The 26676-nt window shown below is 42.9% G+C and overlaps 1 protein-coding gene across 2 annotated transcripts in view; it reads left to right on the forward strand.

Annotated features, from left to right (window-relative positions):
* Positions 1 to 26676, forward strand: part of LOC129710284 (adenylate cyclase type 1-like) — a 253216-nt gene that overhangs the window by 70575 nt on the left and 155965 nt on the right. For both annotated transcript variants that reach the window (XM_055657175.1, XM_055657184.1), the window contains one exon: positions 21476 to 21603. In XM_055657175.1, coding sequence (XP_055513150.1) covers positions 21476 to 21603 — 128 coding nt within the window. The remainder of the gene's footprint in view (positions 1 to 21475; positions 21604 to 26676) is intronic.

Consider the following 26676-nt stretch of genomic DNA (forward strand, 5'->3'; position numbering starts at 1 on the left):
ACCTGAGGGGTACCTTTTTCGCACAGAGGGTGGTGGGTGTATGGAACGAACTGCTAGCTGTTAGCCAGCATGGGCGAGTTGGGCCAAAGGGCCTGTTTCCATGCTGTAAAACTCTATGACTCTAAGTACTCAATAGGTCACACTGAATCCATGAGAAGAGAAAGAAAACATGGTTCAGTTCGATGACCCTTTGTCGGAAGTGGGAGAGACTAAAGAAGCTTTTTCCGCTGCAGAGAGGTAGGGAGTGGGGGGGCTTTCTCTGATCGGTGAAAATCAGGATGGCCATGGGGGTAAATTGTAAACCAGGTTATCTGGTCAATGAGTGAATGGGAGCAGTAAGGGAGTGAGAACAGAGACAACAGTACAAGTTCTGAAATGCAGAGCAGTAATACGTTTTGGCCAAGTCCTCCACTCCCAGAGAGGAAAAAAGAAAAAGCATGGTTTAAAAAATAAATCAGTTGAGCCAAGATCACAGCTAGTTGGTTTATACAGACAGTAACTTGACTTTGGTAACTTCATTTCTCCGCCTGTATCAGTTATCCATCACTGACGTTTATTTAGATGGAGTCTTCAGTTGGTATCTGCTTGGGGCATGTGTTATCACAAACAATTTGCTTCAATTAAAATTCCTGAGCCGGGAGGATATTTTCCCTTAGTTTTGGTTCTTGCATTAGTTGATGTCATCAATCAGCTTCACATTGATTTCTGTTGTGCTGCTGCAAGTAAGAATTTCATTGTTCTCTCTGGGACATAAAACAATAAAACACTCTTGACTTGACTCTTGACAAAGCTCTTTCAAGCATATTGGGCCAACATGGGTTTAGCTGTATATGTGGTTCTCCAATGATAGTGATTGTGCTCTCTTAGCCATTAAGGAAAGCAAAGCCAAGAGATTGAGAGATAGGAAGTGAAGGCCAAAATGGGTATTAAACTTGGAATTTCACCCACCATTGTAGGCGGTTCAGTGGCACAGCTGGTAGAGCTGCTGCCTGGCAGTGCCAAACAACCATGTTCGATCCTGTCCTCGGTTGCTGTCTGTGTGGAGTTTGCACATTCTTCTTTTGACCGCATGGTTTTCCTCTGGGTCCTCTGGTTTCCTCCTACATTCCAACGATGTGTGGGTTTGTAGGTTAATTGGTGTCTGTAAATTGCCCACTGTGTGTGAAGAGTGGATGAGAAAGTGGGATACCATAGAACATGTGTGAATGTGTAATTTATGGTCAGCATGAACTCGGTGGGTTGCAGGGCCTATTTCCATGCTGCATTTTATAACTAAACTAAACTAAATTGTGGTGCACGGATGTTGCCAGGACTCCAGGGATTCAGTTATATGGACAGGTTGGGCAGAATAACGCTTTATTCCTTGAGGCATAAGAAAATGAGGGATGATCTTATAGAGGCGTATAAAATCATAAGGTGCATAGATAAGATAGATAAGAATGCATTGTACTTTTTTCCCCATAGACGAGGAACAAAAAAAATGATGTAATTGCTTTGAAGCTGAGAAGGAAATAATTTAAAGGAAACTGAGGGGCAACATTTTCACCCACAGGGTGTGACGTATATAGAAAAAGGTGCAAGAAGAAGTAATTGAGGCAGGTATATAATGATACGATTTAAAATACATTTGGACAATTACCTGGATTGGACAGATTCTGAGGGATATGGTTCTAATGCAGGAAATGGGACAAGATTAGATGGTCATCTTGGTCAGCATGGGTGAGTTGGGCCAAAGGGGCTTTTTGTTTGCTTATGACTATAACTCTGAGAGGTGTTTTTGTTAGGAAACTATGGGGTGACAGAGTGAGGACTAGGGGGACTCTGGGGGGAGGGGGAGCACGTTGTAACTGGGGGGAGGGGAGCAAGAGCAGAGATATAATATAAGATTCTGAAGGGACTTTATAAGGTATATATCGTGAAGGTTTTATCATGTGATCCATATCCCACCGTTTCTTTCATATCCATGTGCCTTTCTAACAGACTTTTAAATGCCGCTATTTTATCTGCCTCCACCACCACCCCTGGCAGTGCATTCCAGCCACCCATCACCCTCCGGGTAGAAAAATGCCCGCAACATCTCCTTTAAACTTTGTCTGTCTCACTTAAAGCAAAGCCCTCTAGTCTTTGACATTTCCTCCTTGGGAAAAATGTCTACCTTTGTGCCTCTGGCAAACCCTCTCCACCTAAAGTATTTTATCTGTGCTTCTGTCAGCACTCTGGAAATTAACCTCCTACATTTTTCGGAACCATCTTCCTTACAGTTAGACAACGCAGCAACAACACCATATGATGAAGCATCAAATTGTTAACTCTCTGTATGCTGACTAGTGGACAAGTTCATCGGCAGACTGTAGAAAATCACTGGAATTCACATGTGTCTTTTCTTGAGCTTCAGTCCGCCTCCCCCGCACATCTGTTTCGAGCAATCAGCGCAGTGGAGAAAAGAGCTTTAGTGGGTTTGGGCAAGGATTTATTATAATAATTCAGCAATCCCAGATTTACCTTCTGCTTAGTTACTTTAGTTGGGACAGAAGTATTGTCAATGGCTTTTGCCTTGAAGTGAAACGTGGTCACATCCCTTAGCATGCGGGAGAATATGTTGCCGTAATTACATTCTGATGATAATTTCCTGATCCTCTTCCCAGTGTGGAAATGTCAAAGACTAAGCCATCAAATGGGCGGCACGATGGTGCAGTGGTAGAGTTGTTGTTTTACAGAGCCAGAGACCCTGGTTCAATCCTGACCATGGATGTTGCCTATATAGAGTTTGTACGTTCTCCCTGTGACCACGTGGGCTTTCCCCATGTGCTCTGGTTTCCTCTAAAACTCCAAAGACATACAGGTTTGTAAGTTAATTGGTTTTGGTAAAAAATTGTCAATTGTCCCTCTTGTGTTGGATAGTGCTCGTGTCCTACTAGGGTCAGCATGGACTCGGTGGGCTGAAGGGCCTGTTCCTACACTGTACCTCTAAACTATAGGGTATGAATTTAAGGTGAAAGGAGCAACATTTGAAGAAGATGTGTGGGACAAGTTTTTTTACACAGAGGGTGATGGGTGCCTGGAATCTGCTGCCAGGGGTAAGGCTGGAGGCAGATATGATAGTGCTATTTAGGAGGCATTTAGATAGGCACATGCTTATGCAGGATATGTTGGGATATGGATTACGTGCAAGTGGACGTTATTCATTTATCTTGGCATCATGTTCGGCACAGACATTGCAGGCAATACTTTGCTATATTCTGTGTCTATAAATCAATCTTAAACCTTTCCACAATCTCATTTGCCTTTGGTTTAAACTGATCCTTCAATAAGTCAGTTTGATTCCCATTAAATCATAACTAGGGGGGTCCCACCACGTAAGCTAGAATGGCCCTATGTTTATATTCATTATTGAGGTCACGGAGCAAAGTAATGCTCATGTATCTCACTGTATTCCTCCCGCATTTGAGCTTAGCTTGAATCCTGTAATCAAACCTAATGTTGTCATAAATGTTATTTCCTTTTTTTTTTTAAAGAGGACTGTTATGTGACTACCCTTCTATCCCTAAATAATTTTGAGAAAATTATTTCTCTTCAATCATATGTGAGTTTGGGAGAAATGTTCCCTGTCATCAGTATATTGCATCCTAATATGCATAAGAGATGTTGGTGGCTGAGTTTCATCCTTTAACAAATGTATTTGCTAAATGATGCAGGTTTAGGATTGTCTTCATCCCAGGGTCCTCAGGGAGGTGGCTCGAGAAATAGTGGATGCATTGGTGCAATAGATTCAGGACCAGTTCCTGTGGATTGGAGGATAGCTAATGTTATCCCACTTTTCAAGAAAGGAGCGAGAGAGAAAACAGAGAATTACAGACCAATTAGCCTGACCGGTGGTGGGAAAGATGCTGGAGTCAATTATTAAAGAGGTAATAATGGGGCATTTGGATAGCAGTAAAAGGATTAGTCCAAGTCAACATGGATTTATGAAAGGGAAATCATGCTTGACTAATCTTCTGGAAACTTTTGAAGATGTGACAAGTAAAATGGATGAAGGGGAGCCAGTGGATGTAGTGCATCTAGACTTTCAGAAAGCCTTTGAAAAGGTCCCGCATGGGAGACTGGTGACTAAAATTAGAGTACATGGTATTGGGGGCAGGGTGTTGACATAGTTAAAAAATTGGTTGTCCGACAGGAAGCAAAGAGTAGGAGTGAACGGTTACTTTTCAGAATGGCAGGCAGTGGCGAGTGGAGTACCGCAAGGCTCGGTGTTGGGACCGCAACTGTTTACCATATATATTAATGATTTGGAAGAGGGAATTAGGAGCAACACTAGCAAGTTTGTGGATGACACAAAGCTGCGTGGCAGTGTGAACTGTGAAGAGGATGTTAGGAGGTTGCATGGTGACCTGGACAGGTTGAGTGAGTGGGCAGATGCGTGGCAGATGCAGTATACTATAGATAAATGTGAGGTTATCCATTTTGGTGGCAAAAACAAGGGGGCAGATTATTACCTCAATGGGGTTAGGTTAGGTAAGGGGGACGTACAGCGAGACCTGGGTGTCCTTGTACACCAGTCACTGAAAGTTGGCGTGCAGGTACAGCAAGCAGTGAAGAAAGCTAATGGAATGTTGGCCTTCATAGCAAGAGGATTTCAGTATAGGAGTAAAGAGGTTCTTCTGCATTTGTATATTGCTCTGGTAAAACCACACCAGGAGTTTTTTGTACTGTTTTGGTCTCCTAATTTGAGGAAGGACATCCTTGTGATTGAGGCAGTGCAGCGCAGGTTCACAAGATTGATCCCTGGGAAGGCTGGACTGTCATTTGAGGAAAGATTGAAAAGACTAGGCTTGTATTCACTGGAGTTTTGAAGGATGAGGGGGAATTTTATAGAGACATATAAAATTATAAAAGGACTGGACAAGCTAGATGCAGGAAAAATGTTCCCAATGTTGGGCGAGTCCTGAACCAGGGGGTCACAGTCTTAGAATAAAGGGGAGGTAATTTCAGACTTAGGTGAGAAAAAATTTTTTCACCCAGAGAGTTGTGAATTTATGGAATTTATGGAATTCCCTGTCACTGAGGCCAAGTCACTGGATGGATTTAAGAGAGAGTTAGATAGAGCTCTAGGGGCTAGTGTAGTCAAGGGATATGGGGAGAAGGCAGGCACGGGTTATTGACAGGGGACGATCAGCCATGTTCACAACGAATGGCGGTGCTTGCTCGAAGGGCCGAATGGCCTCCTCCTGCACCTATTAGATGTGGCCCTTGTGGCTAAGGGGATCAGAGTGTATGGAGAGAAGGCAGGTACGGGATACTGAGTTGGATGATCAGCCATGATCATATTGAATGGCTGTGCTGGCTCGAAGGGCCGAATGGCCTCCTCCTGAACCTATTTTCTATTTTTCTATTTATCTCCTTCAGGCCTGCTGAGTATATATCTTCAAAAACAGCCATCACAGAGATCACCCAAAGTGTCTTTGCTTTTGGGGTGTGCGTTTTTCTCAGGTGCTCTGATTTCAAGATACCGAGGAGACCCTTGTGAGCCCCTCACACGGCCATCATAGATGAGGCCCTCACACAGGTCTCCTCCGCATCCTGCAGTTCCGCTCTTGCTCCTCACCCTCATCCTCTCAGTCACAACAGTGACAGAGTCCCCCTTGTCCTCACCTTTCACCCCATAAGCCATTGTATACAGCACATAATCCTCCAACAATTTTGCCACCAACGATATCCCACCGCCAGCCACATCTTCCCATCTCCACCCTTTCTGCTTTCCTTCCGTTCCTTCCGCAACTCCCTGGTTAACTCCCACCCAAACCACCCCCACACCAGGTACTTCCCCCGCAACCTCAGGAGATGCAACACCTATCCCTATACCTCATCCCTCGACTCTGTCCAAGGACCACGGCAGTCCTTTCAGGTGAGGCAGAGGTTCACTTGCACCTCCTCCAACCTCATCTACTGCATCCTTGCTTTCCATCTCTCCCTTATTCCACCCCCATCCTAGTTCTCTGACTAGTTTGGCTGCCCTCCTGATTACATTTTACTGATTGTATGCCTTGTTGTCACCTTCCCTTCAGCTAACAATGATCTATTCTACATTTTCCTTGAACCTCATATTCTTTGATCACTCGTTTCCGCTCCATACCCTTCCCATACGAAAGCGGCAAGAGGGAACGTAGGTATGATGTTGTGGGAATTATAGGGACGTGGCTGCAAGAGGATCGGTGCTGGGAGCTGAATATTCAAGGTTATACATCCTATCAGAAAGACAGGAAGGTGGGCAGAGGGGGTGGGGTAGCTCTGTTGGTAAGGAATGACATTCGGTCTTTAGCGAGGGGTGACATAGAATCAGAAGTAGTCATAGTGGGTAGAGCTGAGAAATTGTAAGGGTAAAAATACCTTAATGGGAGTTATTTCCAGCCCCCCAAACAGTGGCCAGGATATAGGGTACAAGTTACATCAGGAGAAACAATCGGCATGTAGGAAATACAATGCTACGGTGGTCATGGGAGATTTCAATATGCAGGTTGACTGGGAAAATCAGGTTGGTACAGAACCCCGAGAGAGGGAATTTGTAGAATGCCTCCGAGATGGTTTCTTGGAGCAGCTTGTAGAGGAGCCTACCAGGGAAAGGCAATTCTGGATTTAGCATTGTGTAATGAGCCAGATTTGATAAGGGAACTCAAGGTAAAGGAACCACTAGGAGGTAGCGACCATAAAATAATAAGATTTAATCTGAAATTTGCGAGGGAGAAGGTGAAATCGGATGTGTCGGTATTACAGCTGAGCAAAGGGGACTACAGAGGGATGAGGGAAGATCTGGCTAAAATTGACTGGAAAGGGACCATAGCAGGAAGGACAGTGGATCAGCAATGGCAAGAATTTGTGCATAGATGATGCTTTTTTCAGCATAGTCAAAAATATTTTTGTGGGTTCTCAGATACTAGAGGATGTTGCATTTTTAGTTGGTTGGGGCTATGAATTTTAGCTTTAAGGACTGAGATGAGGAAAAACTTTTTCACCCAGAGAGTTGTGAATCTGTGGAAATCTCCGCCACAGAATGCAGTGGAGGCTAATTCACTGGATGTTTTCAAGGGAGAGTTAGATTTTGCTCTTCGGGCTAATGGAATCAAGAGATATGGGGAAAAATGCAGAAACAGGGTACTGATTTTGGATGATCAGCCATGATCATATTGAATGGTGGTACTGGCTCGAAGGGCCGAATGACCTACTTGCACCTATTTTCTATGTTTCTATGTATGAATTTCTGGGAATAATTCTGAAATGAATAAGATGAAGAAAGATTCTAGGGGGAGAATGAGGCGACTATGGCTGACAAGGGAAGTCAAGGACATGGTGGCGCAGAGGGCGATCACGGTGGCACAGCGGTAGAGTTGCTGCCATATAGCGAATGCAGCTCCAGAGACCCGGGTTCGATCCCGACTACGGGTGGTGTCTGCATGGAGTTTGTACATTCTCCCCGTGATCTGCGTGGGTTTTCTCTGAGATCTTCGGATTCCTCCCTCACTTGAAAGACGTACAGGTTTGTAGGTTAACTGGCCTGGTAAATGTAAAAATTATCCCTAGTGGGTAGTGGGTGTAGGATAGTGTTAATGTACGGGGATCACTGGTCGGCGCAGACCCGGTGGGCCAAAAGGTCTGTTTCTGCACTGTACCTCTAAATTAAACTAAACTAAAGACAGTATAAAACTAAAAGAGGAGGCATATAACATTGCAAAGATCAGTGGGAAGCCAGAGGATTGGGAAGCTTTTAAAGAACAACAGGAGGTAACTATCAAGGCAATGCGGGGAGGAAAGATGAAATACGAATAGCTAATAATATAAAAGAGAATAGCAAGACTTTCTTCAGTTATATAAAGAAAAAGAAAGAGGCAAGATTGGACATTGGACCACTGGAAAATGATGCAGGTGAAGTGATAATGGGGAAAAAAGAAATGGCAGAGGAGTTGAATAACTTTATTGCATCAGCCTTCACAGTGGAAGACACAAGCAATGTGCCTGAAATTCAAGTCAGGGGTTGGAAGTTAGTGGAGTGGCTATTACCAAGGAAAAGATGCTTGGGAAGCTGAAAGGGTTGAAGGTTGATAAGGAGAGCCAGGATGTTTAGGCACTAAAAAACTTTGAAATAGGCAGGCAAAAAGGCATAATCAAATTACAGAAAAGGCACGAAAAAGACATTTATTGACAAAAAAGCATAAAAAGGCATTTATTTCCACCACCAAAAATATGGTTAAAAATTATAATTATAAAGGTATACTACATTAAATGACCAAAGTTGCCTGGTTGCACATAATTACTAGAATTTTTTTCAAATTATTTGGTGTTAAACTATGCCATCGGTCAGACAGAATATGCTTCAGTTGTGAAAAACTTCTTTCTACCTCAGCTGAGGTCACTGGTGCATACACGAAACAAGCTATAGACTCTATGTTCATGTCGATATCTTGTATATTACAGCTACCTTTGAGAACTTTAGCTATGTTCTGTATTTCTTCAAGATCTTTTTTAATTAAAATCACTCTATCACATTTTCCTTGTATGTCTTTACCTACATCGCCAGGAACTTTCCGAGTATAGTCAGTTACTTTGTTGAAAACCTGCAAGTTATTCACTAATATTTTGCCAAGTTTCTCAAGGGAAGTGATAGCTTGTGGGAAGTTTGCAAAATTGGAAGCAATAAACACAAGATCGCGGTGAAGGGACTTTTTCTGCATGATTTCACTGACGAATCTGACTGCAGCAGATTCTTCTTCAAAACAGTTGACAATTTCTTTTCAAAATTTGTCGCATTGTAGAGTGCAGCAGAGAGCCATGTATCCCACCTAGTCAAAACGGGTTGAGGAGGTAGTGGAATCTCGGGTGCCATTTCCTTGAACAACTGCACACGTGACGGTGCTTTGAGGAAGATTTTCTTGACATTGGAAACTAGGCGATCAACATTTGGAAACAAGCTACGTATGTGCTTGGCAATTCTATGAAGTCCTTGAGCTAAGCATGTCAAATGCAACATTTTGGGGAATAAAACTTTAAGTCACAAACAGAAGAACATTCTCGTGTTTTATTCCTTCTGGCCAAAGTACAGCAAGTGAAGATGTAAACTGAGCAATAGTTGAGCTGTTTGACTTCTCCAATACTTCCGATGTCAACAAATATTCCTTTGATGGTTGACCTGTCTCCAGTGTACCGATGACCATATTGGCAACATATCTCCCACAGCATCGGTTGTCTCATCTATTTAGATCCATATTTTGTTGCATGCAACTTCATCTCTAATTTTCTGCACAACAATGTTGAAGTTGCTGTCAACATTATTTTTCAGTAATGATGACTCGTTTGGGATATGTTCCTCTGTGTATTTCTCTAAAAATCTCTGAGAGGTTTGTTTTCCAATTTCCACAGTGCAATTCCAGCATCAAAGAATGCCTTGCACAGATCACTCAAACTCAGATTTGTAACTGGAGCCAGCAGTAAATGTAGTGAGACAAGCTTGGTAATTTCGCTTGGGTAGTCTACACCCCAGCGGTATCAACATTGACTTCGCTAATTTTAGATAGCCCTTGTCTTCCTCCTCTCCCTCCCCCTTCCATGCTCTCCTTCTAGTCCTACTGTCTCCGCCTCTTCCTTTCTTTTTGCCGCCCCTACCCCCTCATCAGTCTGAAGAAGGGTCTCGACCCAAAATGTCGCCTCTTCCTTTTCTCCATAGATGCTGCCTCACCCGCTGAGTTTCTCCATCATTTTTTGTCTACCTTTGATTTTTCCAGCATCAGCAGTTCTTTCTTAGATAGGTATTGGAGAAGACTGAACCAGCGGGCAGCGGCATGAATGAACAAATGACCAACGGTGGTGCCCCTGGTTTCGCCCTGGTGGTTGAAGTTTTCTTGTACATTATACTATGTTAACATGTTAATAATAACATTAATATTAACGTGTTAACATAGAAAACGTCATTGTAATCACAGTACAACTAGAGAAAATAGCACGACCTTTTAGCGAAACTGCAAAAAAGGGCTGATTTAGGCACTCGATCGTGAAAAAGGCATTATCCTGGTGAATATGTCAAAAAAGGCATAAAAAGGCACATGGCATTTATGGCAAAATCCTGGCTCTATTGATAAGTCACCTGGACTGGATGTACTGCACCCTAGTGTTCTGAAAGAGGTGGCTTTGGAGATTGTGGAGTCATTAATAGTGATATTTCAAGAATCACTAGAGTCAGGTTCCAGATAATTGGAAATTTGCAAATATTGCCCCGCTGTACAAGAAGGGAGCAAAGTAGAATAGTGGGAACTATAGGCCGGTTAGTCTGACTTCAACGGTTGGTAAAAATTTAGAGTCCATTATAAAGGGTGAGGTTACAGAGTACTGAGAAGTTCATGATAAAATAAGGCGGTCAGCATGGTTTTGTGAAGGGGAAATCTGGCTTGATGAACCTGCTGGAATTCTTTGAAGAAGCAAATAGTAGGACAGACAAAGTAGAGTCAGTGGATGTTGTTTATCTAGATTTTCAGAAAGCCTTTGATAAGGTGCCACATGAGAGGCTGCTAAGGAAGATGAACGCCATGGTATGAAAGACCAGACACTAGCATGGATAGCAGGATGGCTGGATGGCAGAAGGCAAAGACTGGCAATAAAGGGGGCTTTTTCTGGTTGGCTGCCAGTGACTAGTGGAGTTCCGCAGGGGTTGGTACTGGGGCCCGCTACTCTCCACGTTGTATATTAATGATTTGGACAAGGGGAATAAAGGCTCAGTTTGTGGCCAAGTTTGCAGAAGATATGAAAATAGGTAGGTTGGCAGGTAGTGCAGAGAAAGCAGGGATGCTGCAGAACGACTTGGACAGGTTGGGAGAGTACGCAGAAAAGTGGCAGTTGGAATATAGTGTCACAAAATGTGGAGTCATGCATTTTGGTAGTAGGAATAATGATGTCGACTATTTTCTAAATGGGGAGAGAATCCACAATTCTAAGGCGCAAAAGAACTTGGGAGTACTCCTTATTTGAAGTATTGTGAGCAATTTTGGGGAATTGTATGTAATTTTGAGGAAGGATGTGCTGGCCCTGGAGAGGGTCCAGAGGAGGTTTCCAAGAATGATCCCAGGAATAAGTGGGTTAACTTAAGATGAGTGTTTGGGCCTGTACTCGCTGGAGTTTAGAAGAATGAGGGGGCACCTCATTGAAGTGTACTGAATAGTGAAAGGCTTTGATAGAGTGGATGTGGAGAGAATGTTTCCACTAGTGGGAGAGTCTAGGACTAGAGATCATAACCTCAGAATTAAAGGACATTACTTTAGGAAGATGAGAATGAATTTCTTTAGTCAGAGTGTGGTGAATCTGTGGAATTATTTGACATAGAAGACTGTGGAGGCCAAGTCAATGGATATTTTTTAAAGCAGAGATAGACATATTCTTGATTGGTATGGGTGTCAGGGGTAATGGGGAGAGGCAGGAGAATGGGGTTAGGAGAGAGAGATCAGCCATGATTGAATGGCGGAGTAGACATGATGGGCCGAACGACCTAATTCTGTTCCTAATACTTATGAACTTCCATATCTCAATGTCTCCCTTTACTCTGACTCTCTGTCTGAAGAAGGCTCTCGACCCAAAACATCACCCATTCCTTCTATCCAGATATGGGTGTCAGGGTTAACAGAGGGATCTGGGAATAACTGTGCACAGTTCCCTGAAAGTGGAATCTCATGTAGATAGGGTGGTAAAGAAAGCTTTTGGTGTGCTGGCCTTTATAAATCAGAGCATTGAGTATAGAAGTTGGGATGTAATGTTAAAATTGTACAAGGCATTGGTGAGGCCAATTCTGGAGTATGGTGTACAATTTTGGTCGCCCAATTATAGGAAGGATGTCAACAAAATAGAGAGAGTACAGAGGAAATTTACTAGAATGTTGCCTGGGTTTCAGCAACTAAGTTACAGAGAAAGGTTGAATAAGTTAGGGCTTTATTCTTTGGAGCGCAGAAGGTTAAGGGGGGACTTGATAGAGGTTTTTAAAATGATGAGAGGGATAGACAGAGTTGACGTGGAAAAGCTTTTCCCACTGAGAGTAGGGAAGATTCAAACAAGGGGACATGACTTGAGAATTAAGGGACTGAAATTTAGGGGTAACATGAGGGGGAACTTCTTTACTCGGAGAGTGGTAGCTGTGTGGAATGAGCTTCCAGTGAAGGTGGTGGAGGCAGGTTTGTTTTTATCATTTGAAAATAAATTGGATAGTTATATGGATGGGAAGGGAATGGAGGGTTATGGTCTGAGCGCAGGTATATGGGACTAGGGGAGATTATGTGTTCGGCACGGACTAGAAGGGTCGAGATGGCCTGTTTCCATGCTGTAATTGTTATATGGTTATATTATATGGTTATATGCTACCTGTCCCGCTGAGTTACTCTAGCATTTTGTGTCTATTTTCGGTGTAAAATAGCATTTGCAATTCCTGCATATATAGTTTGACATTCCTGACAACAGTTAAGGTGGAGGTATGATTTAACTAGCTGTCCAAGCATGTACAGTATGTGGGAAAGGCTAATGTTGACCCCACTGTATGTTGATTTGGCCAACTATAATGAAGCATCAAGTTGCCTTTGACAAACTATTCTGTGGAAATGCCCACATGGCGGGTCAGAGAGCATGAGTGCAAGGAAATCCCCAGTGTAAAGATATTTGTGCCAATATGTCAAAAGCCATAGATAAGAGTAAGATAAGTCATCAATTTATCTGCATTGATGATGTCAATTGAATTGTAATGTTGAACGTTACACTGGAGGGATCCATCTGCTTTTTTTGAACAGCACTATGGGATCCTGTACATCCATTGAGAGAGCAGATGGGGCATCTGTATCAAGTCACATCTGAATTACTGCACCTCCCACAGTATTTTCCCTGACATCTCCCTGGAACCAAAATGTTCATTCCATTTTTATCCTCGAGCAATCTGGGGAGTTTATTCCTCCAAGATTTGTTCTGGTGAGCATGTACTGATAAGTGGGTATTAGTTGGAATAATTTCCTTTTATCCTTTTCAACAAATAAAACATTACAGAATTGAGTTGAAACCGTTGACGTCCCCAGAGCCAATATGAACAGAAGAAGGTTACTCAGTCCCTCAACTCTCTTCTGTTTTTTAATTAGATTGCAGCTCATTTGGATTTTAATTTGGTTCAGTCATCTTAAATCTATATCCCTTGATATTCGTAGCAAACAAAAACCTAATACAAATTCTAACTGTCCATGCATTCACAAACATTTAGGAGGGGAAGAATTTCAAATTTCCACAGCCTTTTGTGCGAAAGGATGGTTCAGAAGAAATTACAACCTTTGCTTTTATCCATCTGAGCCTTTTCGTATTTTAAACACCTTTACCAGTTCACCACATTTTCTAACCAAAGATAAATCAAATTTAGTTTGTTTGATTTGTTCTTTTGATATCACTTTGTAAATCCTCGTATAAGACTGGGAGATCTGCCCTGTACTTTTTCCAAAGCCATTTCTTTCCAGGGAATGGTACCTCTCTTATGTATTCTGGGTCGGGTTCAGCAGAGTGTGACACAGTATGCAATGGTCCAGTGGTTCAATGGTTCCTTATTGTCTTGTGTAATGAGGTACAGTGTAATTCTTTTTTTGGGGTGTCTAATATGATATGAGGGGATGCTTTATCTATTTTGTAGACAGATGCTAAATAGCCTTGATGTTTACCCGACACTCTGATCATTGTCTCTGAGCCAAAACATTAGTCCTAGTATTCAGTTACCTTGTTTATCCCATTCAAACTACCACAGTACTATAATACATAGTCAGTTCTTCATTTGATGACATGGAACGTGACCATTCTCCACCCGTTTTTCTCCAGGTGCTCCGGTTTCATCCAAACATGTATAGGTTTGTAGGTTAATTGACCCGTAAATTGTAAATTGTTACTAGTGTGTAGGATAGTGCAAGTGTACGGGGTCATCGCGACATTTCTAGTTGTCTATTTTTTACCATATCAACCATCTCCATCAACCATCAAAACCACAGTTTTCAAGAGAGAATTAGACTTAGCTCTTAGGGCAAAAGGGAATCAAGGGATATGGAGAAAGAGCCGGAACGGGGTACTGATTTTGGATGTTCAACCATGAACATATTGAATGGCGGGGCTGGCTTGAAGGGGTGAATTTTCCTGCACCTATTTTCTATGTTTCTATCTAATGGCATTGCAACATACCAAATGCTTTCCTTATTGGACACAAGGGACATGACAACAGTGCTCAAGGTTGAATGTAGAATTCTTACACCTTACAACCTCTCTAAATATATCTTGATCTGTTTCTTCCAAATTGTCAAACAGAGATCAGTCCTTTGACTTGCCCATCCCTGCTCCCTCTGCAGTGACCATGAATGCCTCAGTTGTGCATTTAATGTCTGATCCATGTGAACCCCAAATAAGTGGCACATTTCATGTTAATCCATATTTAATAAGCAGAAAGTGAAATCAACAGCTCGCTGTATCTGATTTGCACCCAAGAGTAATTCAAAAATCATTGTGAAAAATCAGCAATTATAAAATAAAACATTTAACCTAGAACGGTACAGCACAGGAACAATGTTCATATCTTTCTATTCCCTACACTTCCATGTGCCTATCCAAAAGATGCTTAAACATCAATATCATACCTGCCTTCACCACCGCCCTGCCAGTGCGTTGAAGGCCCCCACCACTATCTGTATAAAAGAAAATTGGTGAAAAACTTTCAACGGTCAGAGACTCAATGTAGAAATCGAGTTTGTTGGTCAAGATGGGCAACAAAGTGTCCTGACTAGTTAGAATGCACCCATTGTAAATAGTTTTCCGCACTCATTAGATAGATTTAAAAAAGTGCTTGAGTAACTCAGTGGGTCAGGCAGCATTTCTGGAGAAAAATGATGGGTGATGTTTCCAGTTGGGCCCCTTCCTCAGGCTGCTCAACCCTTCTACAGGGTCTCGACCCAAAATGTTTCCCATCTTTTTTTAAAGTGAAGCCATTGGCTTCATTTACCTGTATGCTATCCATCAGTCTGAAGTTGACAGCTGTTAGTAGGCTTTATTGCCCCAAGATGAGCTTTGGACTTTGAATGAATGCTTCACTAGAACTACTCATTTTCATCTTCATCATATCATTGAACTCTGCTTCAGTTTCAGTTCATGTGAAATCATTATCCATTCTTTAGATACCTCTGGTTGTAATTATTCCAACACACTGCCGGCAACCTTGCTTATTTCTATCATACAGAATACCAGAATTACATTGTGTACCAGTTAAACAATGGCTCCATTTTGAAATGTTCAAGGCCCTGCATTGTTTTTCCTCTCGCTTTCTTTACTTTGCCCCAATCCCATAAGATATCTCTACTCTTCCAATTTTGTTCTCTTAATCATTCCAGAATTTAACCTCATTTGGTGAAGGTGACATTTGTGTTGCCAAGATCTTAAAGTTTGGATTTCCACCTCTATCCCTTTCTACATCTCTGCTTCCTGCTCCTTAAAACTTACATTGTTGTTCAAGCTTTTCTTGTCTGTTACAAATTTAGTTTTGACAAAGGTCCTGGCACACTCACCATGCTAAAGGTTAGAAGATGTTTGATTTGTTGTTGAGAAGATGGTGGTGTGCATCCTGTTTGAACACGCATCCTCTCTAGTCCACATGGTGAAGGTGTTCCCACTCTGCTGTTAAGTTGGCTGTTTGTGGTGTTGATGAAGAGAAGGATGTTTTCAATTCAGTAGGATACATGGCTTGGCATGTAACTAGAAGCTGGCGGTAGTCTTATTCTCCTACTATCTTGGCCATTCCAGTGGTGAAAGTCGCACTTTTAAAATTTGGCATCTTCTGACTGATATTTAATCAGATCAGTGGAGGATCGATTCCAAAATTAGCAAATGGTAAATATTAGTTTTTAACCTCAAGAAGCAAATATGTGGGCCCAGATCATAGATCAAATTATTTGCAGTTTGTATCCATTATTTGTCCATAAAAGTGCATGTTTGATGTATATTATTGAGGATGTTCATTTCCTGGTTGGTAACCTCATTCTGTGCTGCAGAATTGAATCAAGGTTCAGCGAACACAATTAAAGTGAAATATAAACAGTGACTCGGATCAGGCATGCAAAGAAATAAATCGGAACCATCCACTGATGGCTTTAGCCACATGATTAAAATAAAAGCCCACTAGAGACTATGAATTCCCCAAATTAAATATTTAATTGACTGTAAATTGTTGCTATGGTGCTCATTGTAAATCATACTAAATAATCCTCATGGTGACCAATGCCCTGTGCCTTCAGAAGCAAAGTCTTTATACAAAGATAACTCAATGAATTATTTTTCATGATCCCTGTACTGAAAAATTATAAAGTGGAATTTAAGAAACTCCAGACTGACCTCTATATTTTCTGAGTAAATTGAATTATATTTCAATTACACAAAGAGTAGATTAAATCTGTTACTGTGAGTATATTTACTCAGAGCCAGCTGCTTAGGTTTCAACAAAACACTATTTTTAGTTCAGGAAGAATTACTTATTCCAATACAAAGAAATGCATAGCACCTCAGTTAGAAGAGAAGTCAGAGTGTTGTAACAGTCTGAGCATGAATCATACAAGTAAGGAACAGGATAAAGGCCACTGGCAATCAAGATCTATCTATCTATCTATCTATCTATCTATCTATCTATCTATCTATCTATCTATCTATCTATCTATCTATCTATCTATCTATCTATCTATCTATCTATCTATCTATCTATCTATCTATCTATCTATCTATCTATCTATCTATCTATCTATCTATCTATCTATCTATCTATCTATCTTGCCAGAATCGGCCTTTGATTCCTTGCTACGCCAAAACAACTCCGAAATTCTCAGAGATTTTTCCCATTTCGCTAGCGATTTCACTTTTACATTTAATCATCCACTCCTCAAAACATTTGAACATTTTTATGTACCCGTTATTTAATAAAATCCTCCCCACCCCACCCCCACACTCACTCATTTTAAAATCTAAAACGAGCTGCTGACGTCACAATCCAACATGTCTTTCGTTTTGTTCCTTGTCATGTTTTAGTTAATTTTTGTTTTATTAAGTTGTATATGTGTGTGGGTGGGGTGGGAGAAACAATGCTTTGGTCTCTTCCTTCGGGGAATGCGACTTTTTCTTCGGTCGTATTCCCCATCCCCGTCTCCGCCTGCGCCGAGGCCTAATGGCGGAGCTGGCGGGATCGGAGCTGTAGCAGCGGCAGCAGTGGCAGAGACCCGACTCGGTCCTGGAGCTGTGGCGGAGGCGGCGGAGACCCGACTCGGCCCTGGAGCTGTAGCGGCGGCAGCAGCAGCAGTGGCAGCGGAGACCCGGCTTGGCCCTGGAGCTGTGGCGGCGGCAGCAGCGGCGGCGGAGACCCAGCTCGGCCCTGGAGCTGTGGCGGAGGCAGCGACCACCCGCAGAGTTTGAGCCGTCGCCTCGGCGCAGAGGGAGAACAAAGAGGGAATAGCCAGAGACTTTAAGATTTTGCCTTCCACCACAGTGAGGAGGTGTTTGGTGAACTCACTGTGGTGGATATTAAATTTGTGTTGATTGTGTGTTTTTGTGATTTTTTTAATTATATGTATGACTGCAGGGAAACAAAATTTCGTTCAGACCGAAAGGTCTGAATGACAATAAACGAATCTAATCTAATCTAATCTAATCTAACCATGGAGCTGAGGCTCACCCTGAGGCCGACGGCTGTTGGGCGGCCATATCCCTCTTCTCTCTCCCTACTCCCCCCTCCCCCCCCACTTTCTCTCGATCGGCCGGCCTTCTGCTGCTTTTGACCAAAGATCTTTGCTTTTTTTTTTTTTGTTTATTTTATTAGAAGTTAATACAGTACAAAACAGTACAGTGGAACCTAATTTTAGGTGCCAACTATGCCATACCGTAATCCATTCTATGTACAACCTCTAGTTTTATGTTATGAGAAGGAAGTAAGTAAGACAAGAAAAATAAAACAATAGAAAGAGGAAGAAGTGGAAAAATAGATGGTAGAGAGTAGAAAAACGTGAAGTGTGTATATAAAAAAAAAAAAAGTGGAAAGTAGAAATAGGAGAGAAGGCCCCTTAAAAGAGAATTTTTCAAATCTGTATTCGGAGATGTATATCTATCCAAGTCATGAACTGAAATCAGCAATCTTTACGGTACCGCTGCATCACATGATTCCAAAAAGTCGATGAAAGGAGACCAATTCCTTAAGAATTGGTCATATTTATCTATTAGTCGGAGTCTCATTTCTTCAAGGCTTGCTATGTCCATCATATTCCTAATCCACATTTTAACAGTTCGTATGGTTGTATTTTTCCAAAATTTTAGTATCAATTTCTTTCCAATTATTAACCCATAATTAAAAAAAACATTTTGGTCTTTATTCAAATTGGTATCTTCTCCTATTATTCCAAATATAATCCATTCCATTTTGGGTTCTATTCTTGACTTGAAAAGCTTTGTAAATATATCAAATATATCACTCCAAAATGTATTCAACTTTGTACATCCTACAAATGAATGTGTTATATTAGCGTTTTGAAACAAACATTTATCGCATCTGGGAGAGACGTTTGGATAAAATTTATTCAACCTCGTTTTTGAATAATATAGTCTATGTAATAATTTGAATTGAATTAAATGATGTCTTGCAATAATAGAACAGTTATGTGTATTCATCAAATACTTTTCCCATCTATCCTTCGAGATCTTTATCATTAGCTCATGTTCCCTTTGTTTTTCATCGTCCTCACGCCCGCCCGCCCGCAAGCAGCAGCAGGCGGGCCCTGTTCTCGCTCTCCCTTCCTCTCTCTCTCTCCCCCACTGCAGCAGGAGGGAGGGGGTAAGGGAGGCCGCAGGCTGCTGTGGAGTCGTATACGGGAGCGTTTGGACGACCCCCCCCCCCCCCCCCCCCCCCCACCCGCGATGGCCGATCACTTCCTCCTCCTCTCCCCCTCTTCCTAATCTTCACACCCCTTCTCCTCTCCTCCCCCCCCCCCCTCCTGCTGCAAAAAAAACACGCAGTCACGAGAGAGCAAGTGATTATTGTGTTCAAGAACCAGCCCTCACCTCTGACGATGCGCACCCCCACCCCCCAAATTCTCCCCACTCCCTCTCCCCCATCCGCTCACTCATCGTCCCCTCACGCTCCCTCTCCCCCTTCCTCTCCCCCTTCCTCTCCCCCCCCCTTCCTCTCCCCCTTCCTCTCCCCCCTCCTCCTCTCCCTCCTTCCTCTCCCTCCTTCCTCTCCCTCCTTCCTCTCCCTCCTTCCTCTCCCTCCTTCCTCTCCCCCCCCCCCCCTCCCCCCTCCCACCCTTCCTCCCTCCCCCCCTTCCTCTCCCTCTTCCTCTCCCCCCTTCCTCTCCCTCCTTCCTCTCCCTCCTTCCTCTCCCCCCCTCCACTCCCCCCCCTCCCACCCTTCCTCCCCCCCTCACCCCTCTCTCCCATCCCTTCCCCCTCTCTCTTCACCCATCCCCCCCTCTGCACCTCTCTCCCCTACCCCCTCTTCCCTTCCCGCCCTCCCTATTCTTCCCCCTCTCTTCCCCTACCACTCCCCCCCCCCTTCTCTTCCCCCCCCTCTCCCCCCTCCCCCCCCCCTCTCCCCCCCCCCCCCCTCTCCCCCTGTCTCCCCCCACCTATCCCCCTCCCTCCCCTCTCCCCCTTTGCCCTCCGTGCTCCTCTCTGTGTGCCTCCATGTCCGTGTCCTTCTCTGTGCCTCCGTGTCCTTCATTGCCTCCGTGTCCCTCTCTGTGCCTCCATGTCCTTCATTGCCTCCGTGTCCCTCTCTGTGCCTCCGTGTCCTTCATTGCCTCTGTGTGTCTCTCTCTGTGCCTCCGTGTCTCTCTCTGTGCCTCCATCTCCCACTCTGTGCCTGCGAATTGGGGGCTAGGTGTGAGTGAATAGGGCAGGGCATGGGGTAAAAGGAGTGAATTAATAATATTAATATAATATCAATGGGGGTTAGTGTGTGTGTGTGTGTGTGAGGGGTGGTTAATGTGTGTGTGACGCCTCAGGCTGCCCCCTTCCCCTTGCAACCGCGCGTTGGGGGAACAGACTCAACGGGTCTGCACTTGGTCTAGTATACTTTTATAACTCTCTCTGTGTGTGTGTGTGTGTGTGTGTGTGTGTGTGTGTGTGTGTGTGTGTGTGTGTGTGTGTGTGTGTGTGTGTGAGATTAGATTTTCAGATTAGATTTTTGGCCTATGGTTCGTTGGTCCGCCAAAACCACACGCAAGAACTCTGAGATTTTTTCCATTTTGCTAGCGATTTCACTTTTACATTCGCATATCCACTCCTCCTTAAATGTAGTAGTTTTTATATACACATTTAAAAAAAAATCCTTCCCCCCCCCACACTCATATTATCACCTCCTGCTCATAACGGTTTCTGCCACTCGACATTGTACACAGCGTCTTGACAGCATACGCAGCATCTTGATGGCGTACGCAGCGTCTCGACATTTTGGCGGCATAAGCCTACGCAGCATCTTGCAGGCTCACTCAGCATCACGGCCCTCCCGCGCAGGCTCACTCTCATCACCCCCCCCCCCCCCCCCCCCCCCCCCCCCCCTCCTCTGAAGCACTTGGTCTAGTATACTTTTAAAACTCTGTGTGTGTGTGTGTGTGTGTGTGGGTGTATGGCATTTTGCCTTTGAAACGTATATCCTGGAAAACCAGATGCAAAAACGCGGAGATTTTTACCATATCGAAAGGGATTTAACTTACGAATTCACAGATCCACTCCTCATTAAATTTGGTCATTTATCTCTACGCACTTTCAATAAAATTCTTCACACAATCTTACTGTTTCGTTTAAATCAGACTGCTGCCCAGTTGTGGAAGCTGCGGACGTAACAATGCCCCTGCTCGCAGCAACGCCAACCCCCCCCCCCCCCCCCCCGCCGCCCTCGCCGCTCTCGATTCAAGCAGATGCTGTCATCGCACTTTCAATCCCCCTCCTGCACTTGGTCTAGTTGTCTATAAATATGTGATAATTGAATATCGCCACAAACTCAGCCAAGGCAGGCCCTCTGGTTTTGATTTCAATGTGGTTAATATGGAAAAGGTACAGTAAATTATTAAAAAAGACAATTCAATGTACTATAATATTAGGCAATTTCAAGTGTTATGAGAGATTCATTGTCATATGTACCGAAAAATGGAACAATTCTTACTTACAGCATCATGACACTCCCATAAATGCAATATGCACAGATAATATGTAATGTTTTCAAATAAATAAAACCAATAATTTCAACAAATTTGTGCAAAAGCCTAAATTTTTTGTTATTTTTGATTCTGACGATACAAATAATCTAATTTCTGTAAATAATAATTAAATAAATACTGAAAATATTTGCCTGAAGAACCTATATGAAAGAATGTCTGAAAGTAATCATGTAATTCCTGAAATATGTCATTTTTCTTTCTTTTTGTGGCAGGAGAACCACTGTAGAAGAATTAAAATCCTTGGAGATTGTTATTATTGTGTATCAGGCTTAACTCAACCGAAAACAGACCATGCTCATTGCTGTGTTGAAATGGGATTAGACATGATTGACACAATCACGTGAGTAATTGATCTTCAGAGGAGAATACTTCCTCTTCTCAGCTTTATTCCCAATATTTCACAATAAAGAAGATACTTCAGCCCAGACTCAAAAGTATTAGTCATGGATATTAACATTTCCCAGATGCTGGGTTTGATGTAATTGTTCCCTATAGGGAGATAAGCTCGACCTTGATGCCCACTAACCTCACAATGGAGACAGTCCCATAGGTAACCAATGTATGTGAAGAAGGTGATTGTAAAACTACACAAATATTGGAATTAATTTCAAAGTAGGTTATTATGGTTTTAATGGGCAAATGTTAGAAAATTGCATGACTTTCCACATAGCACAGATCATTGTAGATTGTTTTTTTTAAAGGAAAGCAACTTAATATACAATTTATAATTTTGCTGTTAAATTGATGCACCATCCAAATTGATGTCATGATCTTGATATGGAAGTGTGTGAAATATTGATAAAGAAATTACTGACGCTTTGTTACAGTGCAGTCTTTGTCTTCAGTATCTCAGCCATATTGAGTCTTATTCTGTAGGTCACCACTAATTTCAGAAGTTGAGAGCAGATAGATTGAGTTAGATAAATGGTTCCATGGTACGTTATTGTCACACATAACGAGTGAAATAATTTGGTGAAATTTCTCTATGTATAAGCACAATTATGTCTAGGTACAAAAGTGTAAGAATAGCTTACACTGAAAGCTAGCACTGCTAACACTAGAAACAAAAGCTTACACAGATGTAGTAAACAAGCATCGTTACATTTCCAGGGTGGATTGAGGAAGAATAAATTAAAGAAAATTTAAATTGATGTCAGTTGAATCTTTTTTGGAGAAGAAAACGGACAAAACGCCATGATTCCAGATTAGATTGGAGAGGTGGATGAAGGGATCAGAGAACTGTATGTAATTATAAACAAGATCGCTTGCTCCATTGAAGAGTAAATACTGACGCAAAGTGCTGGAGTAACTCAGCAGGTCAGGCGTCATCTCTCAAGATCATGGGCAGGTGACATTTCAGGTCAGGACCCTTCTTCAGACTGATTTTGGAGCAGGGGGTGGGGGGAGGGGGAGGAGAAGAAAGTTGGAAGAGAGGATGGGCAGGAAAGCCTGGCAGGTAATAGGTCGATGCAGATGGGGTAGCAGGCAGTTGATGGGCAGATGGTTGGACAAAGGCTAGAGATGAAAAGACAGAAGGTGTGAGACTAAAGGATCGAAGAGTTGTGAATTGTGAAACTAGAGGAAAGAATGTAGGTTGAAGGGGAGGGGGAGAAGGGTAACAGGTGTGAGTCCAGATGGGGCACAGGGGAAAGGGGACGTTTATTTAGTTACCTAAAATTGATGAACTCAATGTTCGTACCATTTGTTTGGCCCAAGCAGACTATGAGGTGCTGTTCTTCCAGTTTACATGTGGCCTCATTCTGGTAATGGAGGAGGCCCAGGACAGAAATGTCAGTATGGGAATGGGAAGAGGAGTTAAAATGGTTTGCAACCGGGAGATCCAATAGGCCTTGGCATACCGAGCCAAGTGTTCGATGAAATGGTCGTTGAGTCTACACCTGGTTTCGACAATGTACAGGAGGCCACATCGGGAACGCCAGATGCAGTAGATGAGGTTAGAGGAGGTGCACCTGAACCTCTGTCTCGCCTGAAAGGATAATCTTCGGTGGAAGTGAGGGAGGAGGTATAGGGACACGTGTTACATCTCCTGCACACCTGCGGTTGCAGGCGAAAGGACCTTTGGAGTGGGTGGTTTTGATGAGAATGGATGAGTGAACCAAGGAGTTGCAGAGGGAGTGGTCTCTGTGGAAGGCAGGAAGGGGTGGAAATGGGAAGATGTCACTTGTGGTGGGATCACGTTGAAGGTGACAGAAATGTCAGAAGTTGGATGCGGAAGATGGTGGGGTGAAAGGTGAGGACCAAGAGAATTCTATCTTTTTTCCTCAGGCGGAATGGGGAGAGAGGGCAGTGCTACGGAATACAGAGGCGGTTGGTTGTGGGATCCACCAAGACAGCGGAGGGCATGTTCTGGAATGGAAATCTTACGTGTTCTGGAACGGAAATCTTCATCTTGGGAGCAGATGAAAATGAAGAATAGGCAGAGAAATTGAGAGTAGGGGGGTAGCATCTTTTTAAGATGCAGGGAGGGAGGAAGTGTAGTCCAGATAACTATGGGAGTCGGTGGGTTTGTGGTTGACATCAGTTAATAGTCTGTCCCCTGCAACGGAATGGAAGAGATCAAGAAAGGGGAGCTATGTACAAGAGGTGGTCCAAGTGATTTTGAGGACAGGGCAGTAAAGTTAATCAAATCAATGAGTTCTGCATAGGTGCAGGAGGCAGCCCCGATGCAGTTGTCGGCATGGCAGAGAAAGAGTTGGGGGACAGTGCCAGTGTACATCTGGAACAAGGACTGTTTGACATAACTGACAAAATGCAGGCCTAGCTGGGGCCCATGCAAGTGCCCATGGCTACAAATTTATCTTGGAGAAAGTGAGAGGAGTGAAAGAAGAAGTTATTGAGCGTGAAGACAAGTTCTGCCAGGCAGAGGAGAGTGTTAATAGAGAGAAAAAACAATGTTGGGATTGTTACTAAGTGAGTGTAGGGCTGTGCGTTCAGAGGAGGTGAGATTGGAGAAGTCAAGGCGGTTGATGTCATGTCAGCAGTTTTAAATACAAAGGTCCAGAGAGGGTAGAAGGCCGCCAGCGGGAGTCCATGACACAACACTGACACAAACCGATTCAAATGAGTTGCTTCTGTGTTGAGACTTCCATGTGTACTCTCTCCTTGGTCACACCACACTTCATGGATTCTTCTAGCCTTTTCCAATCTGTCTTATTTCTGCTCATATTTCTGCTCATGTTCTAGCATTTATTCATAACACTGCTGAAACAGAATAATGTTGCACAGCCGGATGTATTTTAATGCTTCGTAACTGTGCTGGCTCTTTGAAAGATAATTCACATTAGTCTCCCACTCACTCTGCATTCACCAGTTAATAGACAATACCTTCCAGAGGTTATTGTTGGATTTATGTCAAATACCTTTCCAGGCAGCACATTCCAGATTTAAACAACTCACTACTTTAAAATATTCTGCTCATCTTCCCACTGATTCCTTGTTTCTTCAATTATTATTTTTAATCTGTGTCATTTGTGTTCTGATGCTACAGACAGAGAAGCCCATGTGTTCCTATTTGTCTTATGAAAACCTTCATAATTTTGAACTTATCCCTTAAATCACCTGTGACTCGGTTCTAATAAAGGCTAATACTTGTTATTGTTAATTATTTTCCATTATCTGTCAAATTGTCAAATTGACATCTTGGTTTGCAGGCAGAAGGGGAAAGCTGGTGGTAGAAAACCATTGGATGGAGAATCTTGGGGACATTCTCCTGTAATTGGGAACCTGGTGGGTCAGGGAGCACACATAATATTTTTTGCTTGTGAGAGACGTTGACAAAAGCAACCTCCTTGTGAAGGTGGCAGGACATTGCATTGCATTTCTTTCATTGTAGGTTATTCCATCTCCAAAACAAACTTCACCTCACAGGTACAGCGTGGAAATGGGCCCCACGGCCCTCCGTCTCCGCGCCGACTAGTGATTCCCCGTACAATAGCGTTACAATTAGGACAATTTACACTTGGGCCAAGTTACAGAAGTCAATTATCCTACAAACCTATATCTCTTTGTAGTGTGAGAAGAAAGCCGGGCGCACAGAGAAAATGTGCGTGGTCTGGGGGAGAACATATAAAATCTGTACAAAACAGTACCTGTAATCAGGATTGAACCTAGGTCTCTTGAGATATAATTCACCAACTACTGCTGTGCCACTGTGCTGCCCTATAAACATATATGGCAGTAATAAACTTTGGATCGACTCCCATCTGCACTGCAAGGGCATGATGTACTGTAGGTAAACAGTGCCTGTTGCAAACTCTGCATCAGAGACAGGGTGATATATGACTGAATATCTGAACAGCAGGAAGCCATTAAGGGAGTTATGGAATAGTACCTTGCAATCAGATGAACAAAATGTGGAAATTTGCTTCTCTGGGCCCTACATGGAAAGAAAATGACAAGCTAAACTTGGTATGCCAGACATCTACAGCATAGATAGACACAAAAAGTGGGACAGGCAGCATCTCTGGAAAGAAGGAATGGGTGACATTTCGGGTCGAGACCCTTCTTCAGACTAGCATCTGCAGTTCCTTCTTACACAGTTTGAATTTACAGCCTACTGTTTGCTCAAATATTTATTTCTTATGAGGCAAGAATCTGCAACTGCTCTATGAGCTCTTTAAATACTGCACTAATATTCCCTTTATCATGTATCTTCTGTGGATGGCCCATTGCAATCTGTTATCACTGTTTTGCACGCAACAACTGAATCACCGTTACTTCGGTCTGTAAACTAAACTACAACTGCCCTCAATTAAGAGAGCAAATTTAGAAAAAGTTCCTGAGGCTCTCCCTGCTGCCTTCAATTTTACTGCGTTTCGAGCTCCTAAATTATATTTTTAGCTTATTTCTCAACTGCTCTTTCAACTGAACTTGGAATCCTTTAACATGACTGTCCACTAAAACCATCTTTAATTTTTTTTTTACTTTCCCGTGAGTTTGAGAATCAAATTTGAATGCTGTATCTGTACACTGATAGAATAATAGGTTAAGCTGTCCGATTGGGCAATCATGTATTTGTCTTATATTATTTACCGTCTGATCTGTTTTGCACGCATCCGAGAGAAAGCATTTTTGGCCACTCGTTCAGAGCCCCCCTCCGCCTTCCTGGACTGGAGGATTTTTCCCATCGATGACAAATCAGAGAGATATTAATGTTTTTAAAAAAATCACCATTCTCTCTGCTGCCTCTGCGGGAAGGAGGGGGGGGGGGGGGACTATAAAACCAGGAAGTGGTGTGCCTCACTCAGTTTCTGCAAGATGGATGAAGCCAAAAGGTTACGTCTCTCTGAGCACTGAATAACACTGAACACATGTCTACTCAACTGTGAGTCCCCTTAATGTAGTTTGAAAATGAAAATATTGTTTGTTTGAAGTAAAAAGGCACTGCCTGCAA

Source organism: Leucoraja erinacea, chromosome 2, assembly GCF_028641065.1.
Source record: "Leucoraja erinacea ecotype New England chromosome 2, Leri_hhj_1, whole genome shotgun sequence".
Taxonomy (NCBI): Eukaryota; Metazoa; Chordata; class Chondrichthyes; order Rajiformes; family Rajidae; genus Leucoraja; species Leucoraja erinaceus.